This window comes from Rana temporaria, chromosome 3 (genome assembly GCF_905171775.1).
Source record: "Rana temporaria chromosome 3, aRanTem1.1, whole genome shotgun sequence".
In the NCBI taxonomy this organism is placed as follows: Eukaryota; Metazoa; Chordata; class Amphibia; order Anura; family Ranidae; genus Rana; species Rana temporaria.
The window spans coordinates 133142908-133160502 of record NC_053491.1 but is presented as its reverse complement, the minus strand read 5'-3'; the positions used below and the strand labels follow the sequence as shown (position 1 = coordinate 133160502).

The 17595-nt window shown below is 39.9% G+C and overlaps 1 protein-coding gene across 1 annotated transcript in view; it reads right to left on the bottom strand.

The window, feature by feature from the left end:
* PCLO (piccolo presynaptic cytomatrix protein) overlaps positions 1 to 17595 on the bottom strand; it is a 398487-nt gene that overhangs the window by 152152 nt on the left and 228740 nt on the right. The window contains exon 5 of the mRNA XM_040343440.1: positions 11344 to 11922. Coding sequence (XP_040199374.1) covers positions 11344 to 11922 — 579 coding nt within the window. The remainder of the gene's footprint in view (positions 1 to 11343; positions 11923 to 17595) is intronic.

Sequence of the window (17595 nt, the reverse complement as noted above, 5' to 3'; positions counted from 1 at the left end):
CCGCCGCAATATTGCAGTCGCTGATCTCCACCATACTAGTAAAAAGAAATCTCCATAAATATACAGTAAGGAAATAAAATGGTCCCCTGCTGATTTTGTTTGTTTGTTCTCTGACAACAAAATAATCAGTCTATAGTTTTAATGGTAGGTTTATTTTAACAGTAACAGTGAGAGAGAGAATAAAAACAAACAAAAAAAAAAACGCATTTAAAAAAAGTTATAAATTGATTTGCATTTTAATGAGTGTATTTGACCCCTTCACAAAACATGACTTAGTACTTGGTGGCAAAACTCTTGTTGGTAATCACTGAGGTCAGACATTTCTTGTAGTTGGCCACCAGGTTTGCACACATCTCAGGAGGGATTTTGTCCCACTCCTCTTTGCAGATCTTCTCCAAGTCATTAAGGTTTTGAGGCTGACATTTGGTAACTCGAACCTTCAGCTCCCTCCACATATTTTTTATGGGATTAAGATCTGGTGACTGACTAGGCCACTCCAGGACCTTAATGTGCTTTTTCTTGAGCCACTCCTCTGTTGCCTTGGTCATGTGTTTTGGGTCATCGTCATGCTGGAATACACATCCACAACCCATTTTCAATGCCCTGGCTGAGGGAAGGATTTCACCCATGATTTGACAGGACATGGTCCCTTTGATGCAGTGAAGTTGTCCTGTTCTCTTAGCACAAACACACCCCCAAAGCATAATGTTTCCACCTCAATGTTTGACGGTGGGGATGGTGTTCTTGGGGTCACAGGCAGCATTCCTCTTCCTCCAAACACGGAGAGTTAAGTTAATGCCAAAGAGCTTGATTTTGATCTCATCTGACCTCAACACTTTCACTCAGTTCTCCTCTGAATCATTTAGATGTTCAATAGAAAACTTCAGACAGGCATGTGGGTGTTGCAGAATTTCAGTCCTTCATGGCGTAGTGTGTTACCAATTGTCTTCTTGGTGACTATAGTTCCAGCTGCCTTGAGATCATTGAAAAGATTCTCCCGTGTAGTTCTGGGCTGATTCCTCACTGTTCTCATGATCATTGAAACTCCATGAGGGAGATTTTCTGTGTTTTTTTCGCAAATAATGGCACCAACTGTTGTCACCCTCTCACCAAGCTGCTTTGCGATGGTCTTGTAGCCCATTCCAGCCTTGTGCAGGTTTACAATCTTGCCCCTGACATCCTTGGACAGCTCTTTGGTCTTGGCCATGGTGGAGAGTTTGGAATCTGATTGATTGATTGCTTCTGTGGAAAAGTGTATTTTTTACAGGTAACAAGCTGACATTAGGAGCACTTCCTTTAAGAGAGTGCTCCTAATCTTGCCTGTATAGCAGACACCTGGAAGCCAGAAATCTTGCTGATTGATAGGGGATCAAATACTTATTTTACTCATTAAAATGCAAATCAATTGAAAAAAAAATTGAAATGCGTTTTTCTGGATTTTTTTGTTGTCATTCTGTCTCTCACTGTTAAAAATAAACCAACCAATACAATTATAGACTGATCATTTTTTTGTCAGTGGGCAAATGTACAAAATCAGCAGGGAATCAAATACTCACTTGTATCCCATAGTTTGTAGATGCTATAACTTTTGCGCAAATCAATCAATATACACTTATTGGATTTTTTTTTTACCAAAAATATGTAGCAGGATATTGGCCTAAATTGTTAAAGGTATTAGATTTTTTTATTTTTATATGTTTAATAGCAGAATTGTTGCTCTTTTTTTATTTATAGCACAAAAAATTAAAAAAACACAGAGGTGATCAAAAACCACCAAAAGAAAGCTCTATTTGTGGGAAAAAAAGGACATACATTATATTGTCAGTTAAAGTAACACAGTCATGAAAGGGGGTAAATCTTCTGTAGTTGAAGTGGTTAAATTGGTTTGAGCAGTTATGTTTAACAGTAAGGAAAAGCAACAATATAATTTTCTATTAAGACATTTTATTTTAACTCAGCAGAAGAGCATGTTATATTTTCCACCATGGAAAATACTGTTTTATTGTACACTGGTTAGCAAGGTGTTTCTCATTAAGCATTGTTAATGTAATTTTTGCATTTGTTTATAATCGCATTCAACTAGCACTTTCTTCTGTCTCCAACAATGCTATAGTTAGCATTTGCTTATTATGTGCTATTAGCTATAATAGAAAAATATAGAAGCTTAAAAATGGATATAGCATAAAATAAAAACGAACCACTAGTCCAACATTTAATGCTCTTTTTTTTTTACATAAAGATGCTCCCCTAGCCCAAAGTTTAATGATCTCTTTTTTTACATCTAATTTTTATTCTGTTTTGTATCGTTTATATCTAAGTGATTTGAAGTGCATTCCCTGAAGCTCTTGAGTGCTCAACATCAAGATTCCCATTTTATTCACTGGTGCCCATTCACACCTGAGGGTCGTGTCATTTGAAGCCTGTTGCCGAAAGCTCAAAATAGTACATAAGCTTTCTTGGGGCAGAGTCATATTTTTGGCTGTTAATAGTCTTCAATGGGAGTGCCTGAAAAATGCATGAAAATACATGTAACGCATGTTTTTAAAACATGCATGTCTGAAAACAAATTGAAATGTGCATACTTAAAGGGGCTGTAAAGGTTCGTCTTTTATTTTCTAAATTGGTTCCTTTAAGCTAGTGCATTGTTGGTTCACTTACCTTTTCCTTCAATTTCCCTTCTAAATGTTTTTTTTCTTTGTTTGAATTTCTCACTTCCTGTTTCTCCTCAGTAAGCTTTCCACCATCATCCGAGTGGTGGAAAGTCATTTAGAACAGCTTACTGAACACCTTACTGAGGAGCAACAAGAAGTGAGAAATTCAGACAAAGATAAATAACAAAGGAACAAAACATTTAGAAGGGAAATCGAAGGAAAAGGTAAGTGAACCAACAATGCACTAGCTTAAAGCGATGGTTCACCCTAAAAAACAAGTTTCTACCATGAAATTCAGCATACTAGCGCGAGCTACAGTATGCCTTTATTTAATTTTTTTTGGGCTGTACTCACAGTTTAATCCCGTAGTTACGTTTCAGACTCCCCGCGGGGAATGGGCGTTCCTATGCAGAGGGAACATGATTGACGGACGGCTATGGCGCGTTACGCTTCCCCAAAATAGCCGGAGTAGGACTCGGCTCTTCACGGCGCTATACGCGCCTGCGCACAGACTAGGAGCTGACTGCGCAGGCGTCGTGAAGAGCCAAGTCCTATTTCGGCTATTTTCGGGAAGCGTGACGCGCCATAGCCGGCCGTCAATCATGTTCCCCTCTGCCTAGGAACGCCTACTAAGGGATTAAACTATGAGTACGGCGCAAAAAAAAAAGGCATACTGTAGCTCGCGCTAGTATGCTGGATGGCATGGAAACTTTTTTTTTTTTTAGGGTGAACCCCCGCTTTAAAGGAACCTATTTAGAAAATAAAAAACAAACCTTTACAACCCCTTTAACTCATGTCTAAGTGTGAACCTAGCCTAAAGGAAAGAAGGTGCAAATATTTTATTAATTTGTTTTTACAGCTCATACACACATTTTTTTATTTTTTTTTGCAGGGGAGTAGGTGGGACACAGAAATAGATGCTGCCTGCAGTCCGTAGAACAGACATAATAAATGTTGGAATAATGAGTTTAGCAATTCATGGGCATTAACAATTTATTGGAACTTTTGCCTATCAGACCCATTAACATTTTACATTCTTCTAAATATATCACAAAAAAAATATATAAAACGTTCTAGCATGCATATACATTTACTGTAGTAAAATGTATAAGTTGTTCACGACAGATGCATAGACAACATAAAAATGTTAAAGGAGCACACTGAAAGACTGATACCATTTATGACAACAGATACATTTGTATGTAAACCAGCATATGTTTTAAAACATGCATTTATATGAAATGTGGGTTTTGGTTTCATAGATGTCACAAAAGATACTGTGAATATAAAACTGTGCATGATGTACAGACAGGAATACAACTACTGTGACATTTTAAGCCAATAACGATGACGATAAAGTTATATCAAAATACATAGTTTTAAGGCCAGCATTTATATCATTTAATCTTACATTAAGCCCCCCTTCTTTATATATATATATATATATATATATATATATATATATATATATATATATATATATATATATATATATATATATATATATATATTTATTTATTTCTTCTTTTTTTTTTTTGTAAAGGGCCCCCCCGCTTCTCAATTCGCAGCAGCCCCCCCCCCCCCCCCGCTTATAAAAAAAAAATACAAAAAAGGGGGGTTGCCATCCGGGAACTCTGGGCCCTTTAATAATAACAATAACAAAAAAACCTCTGGGCCCTTTAGTAAAAAAAAATATATAAAAAAAATAAACATTTATGAAAAAAAAGGGGGGTTGCCATCCAGGGCCCTTTAATAAAAACATAAAAATAAATATATATAAACAAAAATAAAAAAATAAAGATTTATAACAAATAAAAAAGGGGGTTTTCCACATGGGGCCCTGGGGACCTCTGAGCTCTTTAACCACTTGCCGCCCGCCAATGACAAATTGACGTCGGCAAAGTGGTTGTAGAATCCTGACCGGACGTCATATGACGTCCTCAGGATTCTTAGCCGCTGCGCGCCCCCGGGGGCGCGCATCGTGGCGATCGTTGTTGCGGGGTGTCAGTCTGACACCCCGCAACACCGATCTCGGTAAAGAGTCTCTCACGGAGACTCTTTACCACGTGATCAGCCGTGTCCAACCACGGCTGATCACGATGTAAACAGGAAGAGCCGTCGATGGCTCTTCCTCACTCGCGTCTGACAGACGCTAGTAGATGAGAGCCGATCGGCGGCTCTCCTGACAAGGGGGGTTCGCGCTGATTGTTTATCAGCGCAGCCCCCCCTCGGATCGCCACATGGACCACCAGGGATGCCCACTAGGGAAGGGCAAAACTTATAAAAAGGGGCAAAAAAAAAAAAGTCTGAAAAAAAAAAAAAAGTCTTAAAAAAAAAAAAAAGATGCAAAAAAAAAAAAAGATGCCAATCAGTGCCCACAAATGGGCACTGACTGGAAACAAGTAAACAAGTAAATAATGCCGCCCCACAGTGTCCATCAGTGCCGCCCCACAGTGTCCATCAGTGCCACCCCACAGTGTCCATCAGTGCCACCCCACAGTGCCCATCTGTGCCACCCCACAGTACCCATCTGTGCCACCCATAAGTGCCCACCCCCACAGTGCCCATCTGTGCCGCCTATGAGTGCCAATCTGTGCCACCCATGAGTGCCCAGTGCCGCCCATGAGTGCCCATCAGTGCCGCCCATGAGTGCCCATCAGTGCCGCTCATGAGTGCCATCAGTGCTGCCCATCAGTGCCGGCCTATGTGTGCCCATGAGTGCCGCCTATGTGTGCCCATCAGTGCCGCATACCAGCACCGCCAATCAGTGCCACCTTGTTTATCAGCGCAGCCCCCCCTCGGATCGCCACATGGACCACCAGGGATGCCCACTAGGGAAGGGCAAAACTTATAAAAAGGGGCAAAAAAAAAGATGCAAAAAAAAAGTCTGAAAAAAACAAAGTCTGAAAAAAAAAAAAAAGATGCAAAAAAAAAAGATGCCAGTGCCCACAAATGGGCACTGACTGGCAACAAGTAAACAAGTAAATAATGCCGCCCCACAGTGTCCATCAGTGCCGCCCCACAGTGTCCATCAGTGCCACCCCACAGTGCCCATCTGTGCCACCCCACAGTACCCATCTGTGCCACCCATAAGTGCCACCCCACAGTGCCCATCTGTGCCGCCTATGAGTGCCCATCTGTGCCACCCATGAGTGCCCAGTGCCGCCCATGAGTGCCCATCAGTGCCGCCCATGAGTGCCCATCAGTGCCGCTCATGAGTGCCCATCAGTGCGCCTATGTGTGCCCATGAGTGCCGCCTATGTGTGCCCATCAGTGCCGCATACCAGCGCCGCCAATCAGTGCCACCTCATCTGTGCCCGTCAGTACTACCTCGTCGATGTCCATCAGTGCCATCTCATCTGTGCCCATCAGTGCCACCATATCAGTGCCCGTAATTGAAAGAGAAAACGTACTTATTTACAAAAAAAATACAGAAAAAATAAAAAACTTAATTTTTTTCAAAATTTTCGGTCTTTTTTTAGTTGTTGCGCAAAAAAAAAAATCGCAGAGGTGATCAAATACCACCAAAAGAAAGCTCTATTTGTGGGTAAAAAAGGACGCCAATTTTGTTTGGGTACAGTGTAGCATGACCGCGCAATTGCCATTCAAAGTGCGACAGTGCTGAAAGCTGAAAATTGGCTTGGGCGGGAAGGTGTATACGTGCCCTGTATGGAAGTGGTTAATAAAAAAATATATATATATATAAAAAAAAGAAAAAAAAAGAAATAAAATAATATACAATAATTTTTTTTTTTTATAAAAAAAAGGGGGGTTGCCATCTGGGGCCCTCTGGGCCCTTTAATAATAATAATAATAATAATAAAAAAAATATTATATATATATATAATATATATATATTATAATATATATATATATATATATATATATATATATATATATATATATAAATAAATAAATAAATATATAAAAAATATATTTTTTTTATAAAAAAAAAGGGGGGGTTGTCATCCGGGGCCCTGGGGATCTCCGGGCCCCCCTTACCACTAAAAAAAATTAGCCCTTTAATAAAAAATTAAATAAAAATATATTAGAAAAAAAATATTTTTTTATAAAAAAAATATTTTAAAAAATGGGGGGGTTTCCATCCGGGGGCCTTGGGGGCTTTGGGCCCCTGGGGACCTCCGGACCTCTAAAAAAATAAATAATTGTCCCTTTAATAAAAACTACAGCTTTGTCGGAGCGGAGCTACGCAGTGACGTCATCACGCTCCCACGTGACCCGGAAGCACGGGTGTTCGCAACTATTTGCTTTTTAAACTTATGCCGACTTTTACTTTGTTTTGTTTTTAAACTTGCTGTAACGCTACTCGAGCCTTACAATAAAGTACAAACTTTTAAAGGAGATAACGCACATGCTGCTTATTTTCTATACCCTTTATGATCTATGGATTGGCATTCGGTGGACTAGATGCTACCACTTCCATTACCGCTCTTAGAGGAGGATTTTCTGTGGAAACCCCGAGGAGCCTGGAGGTCGGAGGATCCAGTATAACCCCTGCAGAGGTTTATATCTGCAAAAGCGATTTTAGACCTTACACTCTGAGGCCCTACGGTTCTGGTACTACTCTTTGTGGCACTGGAGAATATTTCATCGCTGTGGTGGTGGATGACAGCTATACTTCCTGTCATAGACACATCTATCAGTGTATACTTGAAGTTCTGATGTTTCCTCCCTCACATTGGACTGTTTTTTACTGTATTTATCCGGAACAATCCTTGTGTGTGGATACACTCTGATCTGTTTCGAATACACTGGCTGTCCTGCCTTGGACATTTATTATCAACAATTATTTAATTTAGCACATATATTTTTTGGCACTATTGTTGCTAGTTTTACATTTTCACAGGCAGATATCTTGCGATATACAGTAGATGTACGCTCATTCAATTATCTGCTGTTGAGTTGATTCACTCTCTTTACTCATTGGTTATCAATGTCATTCTCACTTATCTAATTTTTCATTTTATTTGGTACCACTTAGCGCAACTATTTTTTTTTTTTTTTTTTGCCTTTTTCATGATTATCACATGTTTATGTTTGCTGCTTGGGTTTTGTCAATATATGTTTATCAATTTTGCTTTAGACGATCAGCGCAGGAGTAAAAACCCCCTTTTGCTCAGAATCAAGTCGACGCATGCTCGGAAGCATTAAACTTCATTTTTCTCAGCATGTCGTTGTGTTTTACGTCAACGCGTTCTGACACAATCGTTTTTTTAACAGATGGTGTGTAGGCAAGACTGATGAAAGTCAGCTTCATCGTATATCTGATGGTCCGTTTTCATCGGATGAACCGATCGTGTGTACAGGGCATACCTTTACGCTGCCCTTTTAGTGACAATGCTTTTTCTTGAACTGTCAAGGAAAAAACAGTTTCAGAAAATTATACACATTGTGGTTCATTTACTAACGGATTGGTGCCTGTTTGCTTTGCAAAGTGAATCTCTCCTATTCCTTTTATAAAATAACCCTTTAATCTCTGGTCTGTTTTGGGGATTCAGATGTAAAAAGGCACCCTGGATTTTAGATTCTTTGTTAATTAAGCCCCACATTTTAGATGGCATTGGTGGTAATTTGATCAGAAGACTGATAATGCTGCCAATTTGTGGCAATATAATTGCTACTGCATTAGCTTCTAAATGTTTTTTAAAAAAAAATCCTAAGTGACTTGCGAGAACAGTGTGGCATTGTAGGTTAACTTCATTACCAAAGATGATTAAACTTACAAATTTACTTCAACAAATCTATTTGCAGCTGCCAATCTAGTTGCATTTTTTTATTTTCCGAATTTTTCTAATATACCTAAAAAAGAACTACTGTATTTATTATAAGATTTAACCTCTAATAGTTAAGAAGATACAGAAGTATGGGGTAATCGGTTTTGACCGATGAAAACGGTCCATCAGACCGTTGTCCTCTGTTTAAACCTATCGTGTGTACGAGGCCTTAGTCAGCTTCATCGGTTAACCGATAAAAACGGTCATCAGACCATTCTCATCGGATGGACCCAATCGTGTGTACAGGGCATAAAGCAACTTGATAGTAACTTCCTTTTCTACTCTATAAATACTAAAACTGTATTTTATACATACTCTGTGGGGGAGGGGGGCATTTATCAACCAATTAGTGAGATTAAAAGAAGCAATCAGGATGCCTATGATTAGCCAAATCTTTTCAAAAAGGTTTGCAGCATATTTGTGGCCTGTGCACATGTAATCCTGGGCAGCCAACTGCAGCTGATTTACACAGGTCTGAGACAGATTTATCACTGAAGATGAAAAAGATTTTCACTTGAAACATGTGCATGATTAAAAAGTTGTCAGGGTCAGGTTTCATTCTATGGCAGTGCTAATTTGGAGCAGCTGAGGGGGGAATTGATGACTTCAGCTGAAAGCTTGTAGTAAATCTGTTACACAGCATCTTTCACTGTTCCTGCTTAGAATGTGTGAAATAATTGAAAATTCCTTTACAATATTTCTATCTATGGCAGAATAGGCTCAGGACCTATTTTGCTGCCACCTAGGAAGCACTTATAGCACACCTATGCCAGATTATGGACATTAAACTATTAAGCCCCATACACACTATTCAGTTTTCCTGATGGTTTTCTCTTCAGGTTTACCAAAACCATCTAATATGAGGTCAAACCTTAAGCGTTTCAATTTGAATGCAATCAGGCAGGTCCTTGTACTACATGGTTTTGGTAAACCTCAAGAGAAAACCAGCAGGAAAACTGATAGTGTGTATGGGGCTTCAAAGAGTCTTCTCTGCATTTCTAGCTGCTTAACAAAGCTTTACATTCTCAGATTCCCAATCCAGAAAAGTCTCTGAAGTTCGGATTTAGTCTGATTCTAAAAGCTTAGAAACTCCTGTGTGTTTACATTGGATTGACAGGCTCAAAAACTGCAGAGGTAATCAAATACCACCAAAAGAAATCTCTATTTGTGGGGAAAAAAGAACGTAAATTTTGTCCTGGGTACAGCGTTGCATGACCGCGTAATTGTCAGTTCAATTAATGCAGTGCCAAATCGCAAAAAATGGCCTGATCAATTAGGGGGTAAATTCTTCTGGTCTGTACGTTGTTAATCAGAATGGGTTGTTTTACAAGGTGATTGTTTACAATCATGTCAAGATTTTCAAAGAACTTTAAAGGAGTTGTAAAGGAAAAAATGTTTTTGCTGAAATGACTGTTTACACGGTATAGAGACATAATAGTTAACTGATTCCTTTTAAAAATGATTAAAAACATATAAAAATCAATCATATAATGTACCTACAGTTTTGTTTTTGCATGATGTTTCCTGCTTCTGTGATGTACAGAGAAACAGAGCCAATACAGGGCAGTGGTGGTTTGTAAAACGAAAGTGATTGGTTCTGAGGGGTTTTAGACACACAGTAATCACACCTCCTTGTTTAGTGACCACAGAGAGAAAGCTCCCATGACTTTTTCATCAAGAAACAGACAACCAGGAAGTGTTCAGAACAGAGAAGGATTACAGCAACATCAGAGCAAAAACGAACAATGAGGACATGAAACCAGGACTGCAGTAAGGTAAAGGTAAAAAAAAATCCCTTTAGTGACCCTTTAAGCTCTCTTTGTTACTTCATATCCCTTTATCAACACTGTCAGGCCAACACAAATCCTGCAGGGTGACATGCCAAAGTTTGAGTCTGAGGCCCCCGTACACACGACCGAGGAACTCAACGTGCCAAAACACATCGAGTTCCTCGTCGAGTTCAGTGTGGAAGCCACCGAGGAACTCGGCGGGCCGACTTTTGCCATTGAACAACGAGGAAATAGAGAACATGTTCTCTATTTCCTCGCCGAGGTCCTCGTCGGCTTCCTCGGCCGAAAGTGTACACACGGCCGGGTTTCTCGGCAGAATTCAGCTCTGAACCCGAGTTTCTGGCTGAATTCTGCCGAGAAACTCGGTCGTGTGTACGGGGCCTGAGTCTTAAAGCCCACAGAGTGAGATGTTAAAATTTGGGGATTTGGGCAATTTTTGGCTTAACCTTAGATGAGCCATGTTAAAGTATGGCCGTCGTTCCCGGGTCGAATTTTAAATTTTTTTTGCGTAAGACGTCCGGGAATACGAAAGTACGTTACGCACGTCGCCGTTCAAAAAAATGACGTCACTTCGCGCAAAGTACGGCGGAATTTAAAAACGGAGGCATGCGCAGTACGTCCGGCGCGGGAGCGCGCCTAATTTAAATGCTACACGCCCCATTTGAATTAGGCGGGCTTGCGCTGGACGCCTTTACGTTACACCGCCGTAAGTTTACACGCAAGTGCTTGGTGAATCAGGCACTTGCGCTGAAAACTTGCGGCGGTGTAATGTATAGACGATACGTTACCCCACCGCACTTATATGTGAATCTGGCCCATCGTTTTTTTTGGTTAGTCATCGCAGACAAATGTAAGTGTTTGGCTATGTCTTTGACTTCTTGTGTTAAGCTGTAGGTCCTGGAGGAGTCCTATCTGTGATTTATACAGACCTTATCCCTAGGCCACTGTCTTTCCTGTTTCCAGCAATATAAGACATAATAATATATAATTTTAGGATAATAAACCACAGTGTAGTGCTAGTACCTTTCAAAAAGTCAGATGGGTATAGCATATTATTGGTTTCACATTATTCTTACAGAATATTAGTTTAATTTAATGATTACTTACAGTCTTTTCTTTACTTGTATCCTTCTCTGTGAGCTTGGTTGCTTCAGATGTTGTTTTCAGATCTAATGCTACTCCATCTTCAATTTTTGTCAAAGTTGTTGTTGAGAGGTCAATCATCAAATCCTTCTTTTGGATGATTTTGTCTTTATGTTGCAAATGCTTTTCTATTGGCTCTTTTGGCACTGGAATGTCTTGGGAAGGATCTTTTTTACTGTCTTTAAGGGGTAGCTCCTCTATAGCTTTATGAACCACTGGAACGTTTGTTTCTTTGCTTAATACAGGTGGGCTAACTGTAGTCTTCATATCTTTACTTTCTACTTGACCAGCTTTGTCCGTTTGTCCTTTAGTAACATTTTCATCTGACGTTTTTGTAATTTCTTTTTTTATGACTTGATCAGTTGCTTTATCTTGTGTTTTCAGATTAGGTGGTGTAGGTTTCTGTGCTTGTTCAGGAGAAACAGAATGCTTTGGTGAAGACTTTGGAGACAGTCCTAAAAGAGGAGGTACTTTGCCCATGTCCCCAAGTTGTCCTGAGAGTGCTCTTTGTGTCTGACAGTTTAGGCACAGCCATTCTGCAGCCTGCAAGGCAAGAACATGATATATGAGTATACATTTATAAAGGTTCTACTGTATTTTTTAAGGCTGAAAAAACTATTATTTTTTTGTTCTCTATATCTGGTCTTCTCAGTTCACAGAACACTGAAGTGTAATTATTTTAGTAAATATAAACTGTTAAATACAATTTCTAATCAGAAGTATATGAGTCGTGTGACTTCTATCAGTGTCTGGTTAAAGCTTGTAGGAGGGGTTTTAATTCTTCCCTATTTGTCCTTTTAGGATGCAGGACCCCCAACTTGCTGTCTGGACAGTGCTGATTGGCCCTGTGCTAATCACATGCACCCTACCAGAAATAAAAAATACACACCAAACTGAGCATGTGCAGCTTGCCCCCAAGGCTCTGTTCTATCAGCAGACATATTGGGGACAGCATAAGAAGGGGGGCATCAGAGAAGACATGATTAAACAGCCTTTTTACACAATTTAGAGGATTAACCCCTTAGGTTCCACTGTGAGTGTAAGCATGCTTTACTGTATATACAGCCTGATTATACTGTTGTGGGTTCAGTAACACTTTAATTAATCACTTTAAACATCAACAAAGGCTTATCTTTACCTTGAGTAAATAGTTTTGAAATTATGAGGGTAAATATTTCACCTCTGTGAATAGGACATAAATTATATTTTACATTGCACATATGAAATTACTTAAATGCTGCAGAATTGCATTTGTAATGTACAGCAATTCCAAAGCAATATAAGATTAAAACAATAAATTAAATTATTAAAGTTGAACCAAAAAGTAAAGTGGGGGCTTTTCTAAAAATGTGCATTTTATGAATGCAGACAGAACATGTGTCCTGTCCTACTGTCATTCATGTTATCACTCAATAATAAAAAGTCTTACTGCCAATTGACATTTAATCACATAATAGGTGATATAGTGGCTGCCCAGAGTTCTAAACAGATTTAACCACTTCAATACAGGGCTTTAAAACCCACCTCCATACCAGGCCTATTCTGGCACTTCTCTCCTACATGTACAAATCATCATTCTTTTGCTAGAAAATTACTCAGAACCCCCAAACATTATATATGTTTTTTTTAGCAGACACCCTAGGGAATAAAATGGCGGTCATTGCAACTTTTTATCTTGCACGGTATTTGCGCAATCATTTTTCAAATGCCTTTTTTTGTAAAAAAATGGTTTCATGAATTAAAAAATAACAAACCAGTAAAGTTAGCCCATTTTTTTTGTAAAATATGAAAGATGACGTTATGCCGAGTAAATAGATACCTAACATGTCATGCATTAAAATTGCCCACACTCATGGAATGGCGCCAAACTTTGTTACTTAAAAATCTCCATAGGCAACGCTTTAAATTTTTTACAGGTTACCAAATTTTTTAGAGTTACAGAGGAGGTCTAGTGCTAGAATTATTGCACACGCTCTAACGCACGTGGCGACACCTCACATGTGTGGTTTGAACGACGTTTACATACGTGGGCGGGACTTACGTGTGCGTTTGCTTCTGAGCGCGAGCTACTGGGACAGGGGCGTTTTAATTTTTTTTTTATTATTTTACTTATTTATTTTTTACACTTTTATTTTTATTTTTTTTATCACTCTATTCCTATTAAAAGGGATGTTTACATTCCTTGTAATAGGAATAGAGTGTGACAGGTCCTCTTTAAGGAGAGATGCAGGGTCAATAAGACTCCACATCTCTCCTCCAGGCTGAAAAGAATGAGATTGTGAAAAAAAATTCACAGATCTTATTCTTACTAGCCGAAATTGCGTTTTGTTTTACTTACGGGTACCCGGGCGTGACGTCATCACATCGCGCCCGGGCCTCCGATGGTCATAGAGATGACTGGTGACCATCTGGTCACCAGTCATTTCTATGCTGCACATCCGGCGGACGGCGATCATCTCTCCGGGCCCCCGATGGCACGGGAGAGCCCGGAGAAGCGCCGGATGGCAGCGGGAGGAAGGGATGTCCCCTCCCGCCGCCCATAAGAACGATCAAGCAGGGGAACCGCCACTATGATCGTTCTTTACGGTGCGCAGGATCGCCGCCGGAAGAAAATTATATCTGAATGATGCCTCTAGGTGCAGGCAATCATTCAGATATCCCCGCACAAAGTACAGGACGTCATATGACGTCCACCCGGGATAACAGATCCCCTTTTTGGACGTCATATGACGGCGTGCGGTTTTTAAAGTGGTTAAAGGACCTCCTTACTAGTTCAATACAGGGAGGGAAAAATATGTTTTTCCAATTGTCATTAACTTGCATTTAAAATGGTTGTAAAGGCATCAGGTCTTTTACCTTCATGCATTCTATACATGAAGGTTAAAACCTTCTGTGTGCAGCAGCTCCAATAATACTTACCTGAGCCCCATCTCGATCCAGTGATGTCTATGAGAGCTTTGCCTGACCAGACTCTCCTGATTGGCTTTTGGCAGCTGTCAATCACAGCCAGTGAGCCAATCAGGAGATGGAGGGGCAGGGGGCGGAGTCATGGCTCTGTGTGTAAATGGACACACAGAGCCACTGGTAGGGCATGCACCTGCTTGGGTGCTCCCAGAGAAAGCTGCTTGCTGTGGGGCATCCAGGAGGGAAAAACCAGGAATGCTGGTGTGGGACCCCAGAAGAGGAGGATCTTGTGCTGCTCTGTGCAAAACCATTACACAGAGCAGGTAAGTATAACATATATGTTATTTAAAAAAAAAAAAACAAGGCTGTAATATCGGTTTAACTTACAGCAGACCTTCCATACAATTTAGAAGATCTTCTTTAGCATCCTTTCATCATTTAAAAGTGGTAAAACACTTGTAACATAACTCTAAGCATAACCACAGCTCTATTTCTTAGCTCTGGTAAATTTGAACAGCATGTAACCATGATTCAATTTATTCAAAGAATAACTGAATAAAATTCCTACCTTGTACTCATATTTGTTATAGAATTTGACAGCCATGGACGTACATGACCTGTGTTACTATAACATCATGCTTTCTTGGTTATGTCAAGGAATCTGAAAATAAGTTGACTGATTCCAATTTTTATCTACGTACTTCTAAGATAAACTGACATGCCTAATGAGGTTAAATAAAGAATATGACCTGACTTGGCTTTTTGATTTTTATTTCATAGTTTCCTGCTTATCACCACCTGTGTGTAAAAACATTTACACAGAATCGCACAGAATCACATAACAATTATAATTAAAATAGTTTTCAAAGGTGCTTGTTCACATCAATGCAGTTCAGCATGGAGTGATTTTGGAAAAGGGTACCACCTGTATCATTTTGGTGCAATTCCAGAATGATTTTTGGCCCCACAGACAACAATAGAGGGCATACAAATGCATCTACATGCAATATGATGTGTTGTTGATGCGTTTTTGATACAATTTTAGCGCTTGCAAAAACAAAAATGCAAGGGCAATCAAAACTTTAGCAGAAACATATCAAAAATCACATCAGAAACATCTTGAAACAGACCTAATCACTGATGTGGAAATAAGGGGAAATTTTAGGAAACAGCTAGCACAGGTCAATTAGCTTCAGTATAAATCAAACAAATATTAAAACAGACATTGAATTTCAAAAGAGAAATCTTCCCCAAACGATAAACTTTGCTAGAAGATATAAATTGGGGATAAAATCTTAGAAACAAAGTAAATGGAGGAGAGATGGGTTTGCTGTAAGAGCATATTAAATAAGGGCATTAGCCAGTGCATCCCACTGTGAAAGAAATTTAAAAGCATGAACACAAGTCCTGGATGGCTTAACTCCAATGTAAAAATGCATATAAAATTAAAGGAGAAGGCCTTCAAAAAATACAAGGCTTAGGGATCATCATCAGCATTCAGACTTTACAAAGAATGCAACAAGAAATGTAAGGGTGCAAATTAGGGCAGCTAAGATAGAACACGAAAGGCACATAGTGGAGAAGAGCAAAAAAATCCCAAGGAATTCTTTAAGTATATAAACAATGAAAAGGGGGGGGGGCAGACCATATTGGTCCCATAAAGAATTAAGGAAGGAAATTTGGTTACAAAGGATGGAGAGATGGCGAAGGTATTGAATTTATTCTTCTCCTCGGTCATCAGGAGGGAATCGGGGAGCGTCAGTAACCAAAACTGCAGTGTTTATCTTCATGACACGTCACAGGAAGCACCCTCATGGACAGAATTATAAATAGACTTTCGAGAAAATGTTACATTAATAAATCACCGAACCAGGTGGCTTGCACCCGAAGGTCCTTAGGGAACTCAGCCAAGTAATTGCCAGAACATTGGGCCAGATTCACAGAGCAGATCGACGGCGTATCTCTGATACGCCGTTGTATCTGTTGTTCTACTATGCGAATCAGTTACGCATAGATAGCCATAAGATCCGACAGGTGTAATTGTTTTACACTGTCGGATCTTAAGATGCAATAGCGCGGCCGCCGCTGGGGGGGGTTTGCGTTTGTAAACCAGCGTCGGGTATGCAAATTAGGAGTTACGGCGATCCACGACAGGTTTTTCGCGTTCACTACGTCGCCGCTAGTCTTAGTTTCCCGTCGCAAAGTTAGCCATTTTTTTTGGGTGCCTTAACTTTACACAGCAATCGTATTGCTGTATAAAGTTATGGCAGTCTTTCCCGTGTCGAAATTTTAAAATAATACGTCGTTGCGTAAGCCGTCTGGGAATACGGAATTACGCCTCCGCGCGTCGCCCGTTCGAAAAAAATGACGTCACTTTGCGCAAAGCACGGCGGGAGTTCGGAAACGGAGCATGCGCGGTAGGTCCGGCGCAGGAGAGCGCCTAATTTAAATGGCACACGCCCATTTGAATTGGCCCGCCTTGTGCCAGGGGGCAACAGGCGTAGGTTTTCATCGCAAGTGCTTGATGAATCAGGCACTTGCGATGAAAATTGCGGCGGTGTAACGTATCTACGATACGTTACGCCGCCGCTCATCTACATGAATCTGGCCATTGTTCCTAAGTTTTACTGACAGTCTACTGACTAAAATGGTACCAGCTGATTGGAGAAAATGATAAATGTTTTTATTTTTTTTTACTAAAAATATTGAAATGTGTGGCGTGCATTTATATTCAGCCCCCCTTTTCTCTGATACCCCTAACTAAAATCTAGTGGAATCAATTGACTTCAGAAGTCACCTAATTTGTAAATAGAGTCCACCTGTGTGTAATGTATTCTCAGTATAAAATACAGCTGTTCTGTGAAGCCCTCAGAGATTTGTTGGAAAACCTTAGTGAAAAAACTGCATCATGAAGGCTCATGAACACACCAGACAAGCCAGGAATACGTTTGGTGGAGAAGTTTAAAGAAGGGTTAGGGTATAAAAAAAGATTCCATGCTTTGAACATCTCACAGAGCCCTGTTCAATCCATCATCTGAAAATGAAATGCGTATGACACAACTGCCCGTGTTCTGTGCATGTCCATGCACTGTGTTTATGGCCTTTTGTCAGTTGAATTTACACAAAACATTCTTATTATTAAATTATCTCTGGTAATGCACTAGGTGTGCACACCTTCCATTTCTGTTTTTCTTGTGGTTCCTTTCGGATTACCCCATCTGAGGAGCTTTGGGATACCATATATTACCTTGCACACCACCATTCTATTTGATATCTGTTATGCCACACCCTGAAGAAACTATTAGCGCTAGA